The sequence below is a fragment of the Kogia breviceps genome, chromosome 10, assembly GCF_026419965.1.
Source record: "Kogia breviceps isolate mKogBre1 chromosome 10, mKogBre1 haplotype 1, whole genome shotgun sequence".
Taxonomy (NCBI): domain Eukaryota; kingdom Metazoa; phylum Chordata; class Mammalia; order Artiodactyla; family Physeteridae; genus Kogia; species Kogia breviceps.
Genome location: NC_081319.1, coordinates 47,681,686 through 47,694,596, shown reverse-complemented (window position 1 = coordinate 47,694,596; position 12,911 = coordinate 47,681,686). Strand labels below are relative to the sequence as shown.

The window sequence follows — 12,911 nt, the reverse complement described above, 5'->3', positions numbered from 1 at the left end:
GATCCCTTCAGAAAGATTTTAAGCCAATTAACAATATCCTTTTTCCTGTCTTACAACTGTAAATAAAATTTCTATGTCATGAAAATATTAGTTATGTGAGGGAATTACAGTATTAGGTGGATTATAATTTTTTTATTAACCAAAATGCCACACTTACTATTAATCCTTTCTAAGACCAAGAGAGCTACTCTAAGGCATTCAGTTTTCATACTCAAAAGTACTGAATTTACTTTCAAACTATTAAGACAATAGCACATTGTTTGAAACTCTCGTATTAATAAATTCATAGTAATCATTCCATTGTCTCATACCTGCACGCTGTAGCAAACAAAGCTTGTTGATACTTATATATTTCTTAAACACATCCATACAAACCTATAAAAGTCACGAAAAATATAAAATTACCTTTTTATATTTCGTAAAATCTACACAAATTTCAGTCCTATCTTTTTGCTTTTTCCAATTTTTTTAAGTCAATTGAAAGCAATGGAATAAAGAAGCTGATGTTAGGTTAACTAAGATTTGAAATGTACACTGAATTCATTACAAAAATCTTATTCAGAGAATCTCTGTCAAAGAAATAGTCTAGGAAACAGAGTCAAGATTAGCAATCAACTGGCGAAGGGAGGACATCTTTTACTGGTATAAGGAGAAACACATGGACCAATGGATTAGAACAGAGATCTATAAATAGATCCACTCATACACAATCAGCTGATTTATGACATGGTGATACTGCAGTGCAGTGGGGGAAAGGACGGTTTTGGGTCACCTGGAAATATACATGGGAAAAAATATGTATCTAGACCTTCTCACATCCTAAACAAAAATTAATTCTAGATGGCTTAGAGTTCTAAATGTAAATATCAAGATAAGACAAGAAAACTTTTAAAGGAAAAACATAAAAGAACATCTTCATGATCTTGGCAAAGCTTTCTTGAACGGCATGTAAAAAGTCAACACCATAAAAGGGAAAAAATGGATATGATTGGACTATATAAAGATTAATAATTTTGTTTACCAAAGGCACTTTTAAAAGGGTGAAAAGTTTGACCCACCTCCTAGAGAAATGGAAATAAAAACAAAAATAAACAAACGGGACCTAATGAAACTTAAAAGCTTTTGCACAGCAAAGGATACCATAAACAAGACCAAAAGACAACCCTCAGAATGGGAGAAACTATTTGCAAATGAAGCAACTGACAAAGGATTAATCTCCAAAATATACAAGCAGCTCTTGCAGCTCAATATCAAAAAAACAAACAACCCAATCCAAAGATATACAGCTTGCCAACAAACACATGAAAGGATGCTCAACACCACTAATCATTAGAGAAAAGCAAATCAAAACTACAATGAGGTATCACCTCACGCCAGTCAGAATGGTCATCATCAAAAAATCTACAATCAATCAATGCTGGAGAGGGTGTGGAGAAAAGGGAACCCTTTGCACTGTTGGTAGGAATGTAAACTGATACAGCCGCTAAGGAGAACAGTATGGAGGTTCCTTAAAAAACTAAAAATAGAACTACCATATGACCCAGCAATCCCACTACTGGGCATATACCCTGAGAAAACCATAATTCAAAAAGAGTCACGTACCACAATGTTCATTGCAGCTCTATTTACAATAGCCAGGACACAGAAGCAACCTAAGTGCCCATCGACAGATGAATGGATAAAGAAGATGTGACACATATATAATGGAATATTACTCAGCCATAAAAAGAAACGAAATTGAGTTATTTGTAGTGAGGTGGATGGACCTACAGTCTGTCATACAGAGTGAAGTAAGTCAGAAAGAGAAAAACAAATACCATATGCTAATACATATATATGGAATCTAAAAAAAAGAAAGAAAAAGTGGTTCTGAAGAACCTAGGGGCAGGACAGGAATAAAGACGCAGACATAGAGAATGGACTTGAGGACACAGGGAGTGGGAAGGGTAAGCTGGGACGAAGTGAGAGAGTGGCAATGACATATATAGGCTACCGAACGTAAAACAGATAGCTAGTGGGAAGCAGCTGCATAGCACAGGGAGATCAGCTCGTGCTTTGTGACCACCTAGAGGGGTGGGATAGGGAGAGTGGGAGGGAGACGCAAGAAGGAGGGGATATGGGGATATATGTGTATGTATAGCTGATTCACTGTGTTATACAGCAGCAACTAACACAACAATGTAAAGCAATTATACTCCAATAAAGATGTTAAAATAAAATAAAATTAGAGATTTAGCTAAGCAAAAATAAATAAATAAACACATAAAATAAAAGGGTGAAAAGGCCTGTTGGTGGAATGTAAATTGGTACCATTATGGAGCACAGTATGGAGGTTCCTTAAAAACTAAATACAGAACTACCATATGACCCAGCAATCCCCCTCTTGGGCATATATCTGGAGAAAATCATAAATTGAAAAGATACATGCACCCCAACATTCATTGCAGCATTATTTACAATAGCCAAGACATGGAAACAATCTAAATGTCCAATGACAGAGGAGTGGATAAAGAAGATGTGGTACATATATACAATGGAATATAAGTCATAAAAAAGAATGAAATAATGCTATTTGCAGCAAGATGGATGCAACTAGAGATGATCATACTAAGTGAAGTAAGTCAGAAAGAGAAAGACAAATATATGATATTGCTTATATGTGGAATCTAAAAAAATGGTACAAATGAACTTATTTACAAAATAGAAATAGAGTCACAGATATAGAAAACAAACTTATGGTTTACCAGGGGGAAAGGGGGAGGGGAAGGGATAAATTGGGAGATTGGAATTGACATATACATACCACTATATATAAAATAGATAACTAATAAGGACCTACTGTACAGCACAGAGAACTCTACTCAATACCCTGTAATGACCTATATGTGAAAAGAAACTAAAAAAGAGTGGATATATGTATATATATGTAACTGATTTACTTTGCTGTACACATGAAACTAACACAACATTGTAAATCAACTATACTCCAAAAAAATTAAAAAAATAAAAGGATGAAAAGGCAACTTGTAAAGCAGTAAAAGTTACTTGCAATATGTATATCCAACAAAGCATTTGTATCCAGAATATGTAAAGAATTCTTAAGATGGACAAGAAAAAGATAATCCTCTAGAATACAGGCAAAATATTTAGATATTTACAGAAAGGGGATATTCAAACACCCACCAAACATTGTGAAAGATGCTCAACTTCATCAGTCACCAGGGAAGGTACCACTCCCTACCCACTAGAATGGCTTAAATTAAAAGGCTGATAACACCAAGAGCTGGTGAGGATGTAAAGCAACCAGAACTCTCAAACATTGCTGGTTAGAGTGTAATTTCGTAAACCACTTTGGAAATCTGTCTGGCAGTATCTACTAAAGTTGAATATATGTACACCCTTTGACCCAATAATTCCCGTTTTAAGTATAACCCATCAGAATGTGTTCATATGTTCACCAAAAGACATGCAGAACACTACTGTATTTACCAAATTTAGAAACCACCCATCAAAAGCAGTATTTATCAACAAAAAACATTTTGATATACTCATACAATGGAATATTTAATATTATACAGCAATGAGAAAGAAACATCTACAATTAAGTAAAAAAGTACAGATGAATGTCAAAAATGTTGAGTAAAAGCAGCCAGAAACAAAATAATACAAATTGTATGATTCCATTTATGTAAAGCACAAAATCAGGCAAATCTCATATATTAGGAGTTGATGAAAATCTGAATTAAAACATATGACTGAGATGGTTATTAAAACAATCTCTACTTCAAAGACTTAACATATTTTACCTTTTCATCCCCTTGCTCAGGCACGTGAGCAAACTTGCACTGTGATCGCTCACAGCCACGTAATGTATTAAAATGAAATTTGCAATATCTATGGGGTATCATCAACCCTAGGGGCTTCTGGAACACCTAGAAAATTAGACAAATTCCCTTTCTGTATTAATTGTAAAACACTTACTGCAATCAAGTGAGAAAGTATTTGAAACCACCAGAAAAATTAAACATCCAAAAAAGTATCACGATAAATTGTTTGCTGACTTGATAAAAAGTAACTCCAAACAATTTATATTTTTAAAAATTATGAAAAATATCAATTTAAAGTTACTTCTCTGAATTTTTGCAATTTCCTTTAGTGTAAAACTTTTATATTTCATCAGTTACTACCATTTTACTCTAAGTGGTTTTAAAAGTTTATACTTTCCCTCCTCCTTTTCATGTGCCTGCCCTTTTAACTTGTATAAAAAGTTAATTCTGTAATAATATGCGTATTTCAGATGCATTTATTAGAACCAAAAATTTCCTTAGCTTTTCTGATTAACGGAAAAAGGCAATGAGTGAAAGCTTTTTACAACAGGCTTTTCCTATCAATTGCTTTATATCATTAGCTTTCTCCCTCATCACAGAGAACTATTCATCCTGTATTTTCTGTTTTGGATATCCCATCCCCCACCCTTCTGCCTTAAACCTGTTATACTGTTTGTGAATATCCTCTGAATCGCTACCCATTTTCTGTCCCTTACCACCAACCCCCATTTAAAATCCATAAAATGTCCAGAACTGCTTAAATGATGATAGGGAAATTAATCAGGAAGCCCCAAAGTACAAGCTTATAGGATTTTTTTTAATGGGGTGCTTACCCCTACATTTTTTTCCCTCTTAAATATTTCACAAATTTCAGGATCCTGCGGCTTTAGAAGAGAATGTTTTCCTGGAAATCTGAAATCTAGAAATGATTAAGAATGACATTACATTCCAATATGTTACAACTTATTCCTTTCATAACAATCAAACAGATGACTACTATTATCTGCTTTAATATTTCACTTTGGACTTCTTGTGCTCAGTTCAAGGTCTGCTGCTGTGGTATGTTCCTGTGAAATATACAGTAATTTATATCTTAGGTGTTCCTTAAGGATGACTAGATCTGAACTTAATATTTTAAATTCATTATAAGCTAAAGATGCTTTCTTAAAAGCCTTACATCGCAGAATTGAGTACTATATTCAAATGATTGTAAGTTAAACAGACAAATATTACACACAATAAACCTTTCTTAGGGAAGAAAACTACTGACAAACCCAGGTGCTATGGACCGACTGTGTCTCCCCCCCAATTCATATATTGAAGCCTTAACCCCCGAAGTGACTGTGTTTGGAGTTAGGGCCTTTTGCAGAAGTAATTAAGGTTAAATGGGGTAGTAAAAATGAGGCCCTGATCTGACAGAATCAATGTCTTTATAAGAGACACCAGAGAGCTTTCTCTCTCTCTCTCTTTCTTTCTCTCTCTCTCTCTCTCTCTCTCTTTCTCTCTCTCTCCCCCCATGCACATGCACCAAGGAAAGGCCATGTGAGGACTCAGTGAAAAGGCTGCCGTCTGTAAGCCAGGAAGACAGCCAGAAACTGAACTCCACTAGAAACTTGATCTTGGACTTCTAGCTTCCAGAACTGTGTGAAATGAATATTTGTTGTTTAAGCCACCCTGTCTGTGGCATTTTGTTGTGGCAGCCCGAGCTGACTATTATACCAGGGATCATTATCCCTTAATGTTAGTCTTTTAAAATGAGAATTAGGACATTTAAAAATTATTTTTTCTAAAGATAACACAAAAATGTTTTTTATCTTAAGTAATTTCACTTTTCATTTTGGCAGCATCCAGATATAATTTGGGACAAGTTGACGTTTTTGCTGCATAGCTTTGCAGTACTTTTCATTATGAAACCTGTAAAGCTTTTTAAGCTAAAACATGTGATCATCATGGGCTTGCTGCTATAGTAAACAACACCAGGCAGCATGAAGTCAGTAATGGGAGGTCCGGAAGAGTTAGGTGTGAGCTACATACACAAGAGGATTTTATTGTTTCTAAATTAATTCTTCAATCTAGTTTATTTTTTCACAGCATTATGAATTATCAAAAAAAGACACAAATTCTAAACTACATTCTAAATTTCTAAAACACTCACTTAAAATATGAATATTTTAGGTATAAACTATAATTTACCTATACTACCACTATCGCATAAATATAGATATCTCAGAAGTTGTTCCATCAAAAGTACTAACTAAAGGTACACAAACCTTCTACTCTTAGCATAACCTATACTTGTTTCAATTTTTCTTTTCTTTTGTTTTTTGGGCCCTGCCACACAGCTTGCGGGATCTTAGTTCACTGACCAGGGATTGAACTCGTGCCCCCTGCAGTGGATGTGCAGAGTCCTAACCACTGGACTGCTGCCAGGGAATTCCTTCAATATTTTTCTTAACTTTTTTGTTTTTGGGGGAAAAATCTCCTGTATCATTTCTATATTATCAAAAGCCAACAGAATTTTACTAAGAAAATTGTACCATTCATCCAGGGCTTCAGTAATGTGTCTTCCTGATGAGCACTTAGATTCAAAGGTGGCACTGGCACTGATAAGCACAGAGGTTTGGGGCCCAGTGCTGCCAACTGACATTCACCAACCACATTCTCTGTATTTTTAGAATCATTGCTGTGTGAACAGAAAAACAAAAATCAGGATTTAAATTTATTCTAAAAACATAAAGTAATGAGAATCAAATAAGTAGAAACACATCCTAATGATAGTATTGATGTAATCTACATACTATGCTGTGTACTACCATCATATAGTATGCTTCTTCAGTATTTTCAAAAGGTTGTTCCTGCCTTCTTAACTAGAAAACTCATACTTGTTAAATGGCTAGGGTATGGGTAGAAGTGGGGTGGTGGGGTTAAAATCAGAACGAAGTATTTCTGATCATGTCAGACAAAAGGTTTGAGGAAGAACTGGACTAGCATCCAAATCCAGAAAAAATCATGCAATGATTCTATTAATAGTGCAATAAAATAAATGAATTGTAAGTTACTCTTCAGGACATGTATATATAATAAATTTATACATGTACTTGAGACCTTCCTTTGGGAAGAAGGTATAAGAAATGTATTGTTCTAGGCTACTGATTTAAACAGCTTTGACTGTGTTCTAATATGTGAGATCCTATATAGCCAATTTAAAAAAAAACTTAATTTGGAGGTCACTTACCTAGAAAAATAAATAACTTAAGCAAGGGGGAGGGTGGAAAGTACCTCAGAGCTATCAGATATAAATGAATTTACTTTTTCGGAGAAAGACTTATACCCTCATTCAGATACTACAGTATTTCACCTTACACACAATTCTAATAAAGCTTTTTCAGCTGGGGTTCCCTTGGCCAGCGGAAAGTAAAAATAGTAAGAAAAGGGGCCAATGCTTATAACAGTTGAAACCTAGTAGCACTGATGGGAGTTCAATAATTTCACACAAAATAAATATATTTGTTTCTCTTCCCAACTTGGGATATCATTGCTATGTGCAATTATCATACCCCCTCCAAATAAAACAAAATAAAAGCAGTAACATAAAACAAATATGAATTATGGAATTTTATAGATGGAAAAGATTATCTAGAAAAATTCTTCTATTTTGATTGGGTAATGAAACCCAGGGTAATGTGGTGACTTACCCAATGTCACACTCCTGCTCATTATGGCAAAGCCAAAGTGATGACAAAACTCTGCAGGATGCAAATACTTAGCTTGTAAGCAAAATGTTTTTAATAGGAAAAAAAAAGTTAACCTTGTCACATTTTCATTTTAAGATCTTCAAGTGGGCATGAACCATACGGGCTTCTATGCCAATCTAATTCTTACCTAGGCTTTTCTTTAACATAATGGTTCTCAAACTTGAACATGTAGCAGGATTAGTTGGTGACCTTCTTGAAACACAGACTGATGGGCCCCATTTCCAGAGTTTCTGATTCAGTAGGTCAGGGGTGGGAACAAATAATTTACATTTCTGACAAGTTCCCACATGATGCAGCTGCTCCAAGGACCACACTTTGAAAAACACTGCCTTAACATAAAAGAACTTGAACATATTTGTCACCTGACTTGACTGTGTCTTGCCTCAACAGCAAAACATGTGTGGGGGGTGGACCAAATTACCTCCAAGGTGTCCTCTAAATCTAAATTTGGTATCTGAATATGTTCCAGTGAGTGTACTGTAGCTCTCAGTACTAATCGCTGCAGACATAGAAGATACCTGCAAATTGCAATGTTCATCTGATTTCAGCTAGTCTTACCTTCATAGAAGTCACATACACATCTTTTTTTTCTTTTGTTTTATCACTATTCCTCATTCCTCCCTCAAAAAATATTTTAATGGCTCCAAACACTTAGTGATAGCTTTAAGGTAACTTACAATATCCCTGACATCTGTATACACCTGACACATTAATTAAATAATATCCATGTATTGTTTATGGCATAGTAGCCCAAGTATATACAGGAGAGAATGAAAAATATGCTCAAGGTACAAATTACATGAATGACTATTTTAACATTATGTAATTAAAAATTATGTTACAGACCTTTTGCAAACTTCATAAATATCTTCTTTTTCTTCTTGAATAGTCACCTTGTCCAAAAATCTACACTGTGAAGAAATTATGGTTAAAGAGTATAAGTGACTATCTCTGCATTCCATATTAGGCTATGAGGCTTACCAGATCAGAATGTACTAGATGTTAATTAAATGACTAGCTTATGGTCAAGCAGGAAAATAATTCTACTGTACATTATTTAAAATATGAACACTGATTTTAAAATTTCTGCTGTTGAGAAAAACTAATATAAATCAATATATTTTTCCCAGTTTTTGATGTCAGCTTTAGTTATGCAAGCCACCATTTCAACTTATTTTGGACAATTAAACTTATATTTCTTTTTACTCAGAAAAAACCAGCTTTGAGTGATTTTTACTTTTAGGTGGTATTTACCAACATAAATGTATTTTTCATTGGAAATATTTATATGTATTTAAAACATTGCTACACTTAAAGCACTTTACAATTAGTAATTAGTGTTTTGGGAATTGTGATTCTCTAATTATAAGAAAATTATACATACTAGACCTTTGAAAAAATAGGCACCAAGAAAATAAACACCCCAAATCACCCATCATTTGGGCAGCCAGAGATAACCACTTAATATCTTCCTTTATATGTTTTTAGTCTTTTTGAAGTACACAATCATATTTTACAATAGTGATACACACTATATATACAATTGTAACTATAAAAATCAACTGAGTAACATGAAACACTAGCAAATAGAAAGATATAGCATGTTCCTGGATGAGAATGTTAAAGGTAAAAAATGTTAATAGCCTGCAAATTAATTTATACGTTTAAAAAATTACTTTACAACGTGTGTGTAAAGCTCTTAGAAGAGCGTAAGAATAGCCAAAAATATTTTAGATTTATAATACATGTTAGTATCTTTTAAAGCAAGCCTTCCTGACTTTTTATTTTTCAAGTAACTGACAGTATGGAATTGGTACAGAACCTGAGCAATTAATGAAATAAAAGACAAGTAAAAGAATCATTCTAGGCTTCCCTGGTGGCGCAGTGGTTGAGAGTTCGCCTGCCGATGCAGGGGACACGGGTTTGTGCCCTGGTCTGGGAAGATCCCACATGCCGTGGAGTGGCTGGGCCCATGAGCCATGGCCGCTGAGTCTGTGCGTCCGGAGCCTGTGCTCCACAACGGGAGAGGCCACAACAGTGAGAAGCCCACCTACCGCAAAAAAAAAAAAAATCATTCTATACATAAAAATTGAAACTATTAAAGATGGCATCTGAAATCTGTGAGGAAATGATTCAATAAATAGTAATAGAACAACAGGCTAGCTGACTGGATGGAAAAAAGCTTGGTACCAATTCACCATATGCCAAAATACTTTAGGTTCATTAAAGATTTAAATATAAAAAATACTGAAAGTATCAAAAATAAAATAAAGGTGAGTAGTTATATACTTTGGAGGCTGGAAAAAGCCTAAGCTGACACCAAAGGCAGAAACCATGAATTATGTTACTGGTAGGTTTGAATACAAACATTTAAAATATTTTCATATGCTAAGATGACAAAAGTCACCTGTCAAAATAAGAACAGAAAGGTTACATTGTTTCTACATTTTTTCTTCCAAGATAAAATTTAGATTTATATTGATAAAAAATTTAAACATAATAAATAACACCAAAAAAGCACTAGAAAAAGATACAGGTGCACACTTTTAATCCAGAAACGGAGGTTTCTCTAAATACAACTCATAACTCAAATATCATAAAATAAAACATACATATGAGGGGTTTCCCTGGTGGCTCAGTGGTTGAGAATCTGCCTGCCAATGCAGGGGACACGGGTTTGAGCCCTGGTATGGGAAGATCCCACATGCTGCGGAACAACTAGGCCCGTGAGCCACAACTACTGAGCCTGTGCTCCACAACAGGAGAGGCCACGACAATGAGAGGCCTGCACACCGCGATGAAGAGTGGCCCCCGCTCACCCCAACTAGAGAAAGTCCTCGCACTGAAACGAGGACCCAACACGCCAAAAACAAATAAATAAATTAAAACAACAACAACAACAAAAAACCCCACAAAAAACCACATACATTTGACTAAATAAAAATAAAAAGCTCCTAAACCAAGTCAAACACAAATGAAAAAACAGGAAAAAGTATGGCAACATATAACAAAGAACAAATATGCTTAATATATGAAAAGTTCCTGCAAATAAAAAAAGATCAAAATCCCAAAAGAAAAATGGGCAAAGGATGTAAAAAAGAAGTTCACAGAAGAAAATGTAAATGGCTTTTACACATACTAAAAGATGCTTAACTAGACTCATAAGAGAAAAGCAAATGAAAAGTCATTTGTAAAAATGTACAGATGGACAAAAATAAAAAAATTTTAATACTGAGTTGGTGAGTGTGTGGGGGAGAAAACTGTCATTCCCATACAATGTTGATGGAAGCATAAATCAAAGCAATCTCTATGTAGGGCAATCTGAAAATTCTACTTCTAAGAATTAATCCAAAAATGCTTGCACATATGCAAAATGCCTTATGCTCAAGGATGCATAATGCAACAATGTTAAAATAGCAAAAAATGGGAACAAACCAAGTGTCCATCAACAGTGTAACTTGTTGAATAGAGTATACCCATATAGTGGATAATTATATAATTGTAAAAACAAAGTATCATTACATATATGGAAAGGAAACAATCTCCATTATACATTAAGTTAAAAAAAGACAAAGAATGGTAAGTTGTCATTTGTATAAAATTAAAAAGAATACACAATAGGTCCAGTTTGAGAAATGGCAAATAAGTTATCTCTTATTAGGCTAATCCTTCTTCAGGTAACAACTATAACTCTCAGATGAACTATAAAAAAAGACTGCCTGAAAACACTGGAGAGTTATGAAAAGTAGGCAGAATCTGGAGGGAAAGAGGGAATGACACTGGGTAACAGTCCTGTTTTTATGGATTTATTCTTAAAGAGAGGCCTTAATTGGTTGGAACCACTGGGAAAGGCTAAAAATTTGCCATACTGACACAAAGAACCAGAAGACAGAGTACAGGGCAAAGTCAGAAACTGGGAAGTGAGACTGGGAATCCTGGAAACAGGAGAGCCTAAGAGAGAAAGCCCCCAAATCTGCTTTAAACTTGGTTCAAATCTCCAGCTGACCTTTGAACTACACCTTTGTAAGGTAGACTCCAAAAAACCCAGATGACACTAAACGAACTGAATAAACATTTCAACTGCCTACTACCGCAGGGGAGTAACCTGGAGGCCAAGTCCACCCAAGTTAAAACCTAAGCATGCAATTACCAGACAGCCCAGCAACTGCAAACCTGGGCATTTATTTCAAAATACCAAAGTTACAGAGATGAAAAACATATTAATGGTTACTAAGGTTACGGAAGTTAGGGGTAGGGAGGGATATGTGACAAAGGGGTAGAATAAGGAATATCTTTGTAGTGATGGCATAATTATCTTTTTTTTTTTTTTTTTTTTTTGCGGTACGTGGGCCTCTCACTGTTGTGGCCTCTCCCGTTGCGGAGCACAGGCTCCAGATGCACAGGCTGAGCGGCCATGGCTCACGGGCCCAGCCGCTCCACAGCATGTGGGATCTTCCTGGACCTGGGCACGAACCCGTGTCCCCTGCATCGGCAGGCGGACTCTCAACCACTGCGCCACTAGGGAAGCCCAGCATTATTATCTTGATTGCAGTGGTGGCTACAAAAATCTGCACACTTGGTAATATACACAGAACTACACACATAATACCAAATTTCTGCTTCTGATATTGTGCTTTAAGATGTAATCATGGAGGAAAACTACTTTTGCAACTTTCTGTGAATTTACAAGTGTTTCACAATAAAAATTAAAAAGTACACTAGCATTTCAACTATCTGGGGCTCAAAACTAGAATCATTAAGCAACTACTACCATGGTAAATCTAAAAATTGTTATATATGGATTCTGGGTATAACTGATATACAAGAGAAAGAAAAAACAAGGTCTATGGAAAAGACAGAAATATATATACATGTAAAAGATCAGTAAGGAAGCATTTTTCAAAACTAAGAAGACCATGCATAAAAGCAGAAAAGTGGTAGGCTAGACATATGTCCTATAAATCAACCTATTTACCCTCTAAAGTTCCTAAAATATAAGGTGAGAGATGGATAAAGTTTGTTAATTCCCAAATTTTAGGGCCAGATATTTTAAAGACAAATATTATTGACAGGGTCATGTACCAGTATTTTCTAAAGAGTTGCTACTTTGAAGCTTACCATGGTATCAGAAAAATAAAAGTATCACTCCCCCTCCCTTAAACAAATCCAAAAAGTAGTACCACACTAGGAAGCAGCTAAATGATTTTGGGGATTATTTTTAAAAGAGCTAATATTGAAAATAGTCTACATCTTTAAATATTTAGCTTTAAGAACTCAGTGAATTCCAGCAAACATCTCTTAAAATCTATCCTTGCAGAATTGAAAGCAA

The 12,911-nt window shown here is 35.0% G+C and overlaps 1 protein-coding gene across 1 annotated transcript in view; it reads right to left on the bottom strand.

Annotated features, from left to right (window-relative positions):
- The window catches only part of TOPAZ1 (testis and ovary specific TOPAZ 1), a 69,009-nt gene that overhangs the window by 37,469 nt on the left and 18,629 nt on the right, over nucleotides 1-12,911 (bottom strand). The window contains 5 exon segments of the mRNA XM_059077245.2: nucleotides 312-375; nucleotides 3,807-3,932; nucleotides 4,661-4,746; nucleotides 6,365-6,510; nucleotides 8,429-8,493. Coding sequence (XP_058933228.1) covers nucleotides 312-375; nucleotides 3,807-3,932; nucleotides 4,661-4,746; nucleotides 6,365-6,510; nucleotides 8,429-8,493 — 487 coding nt within the window.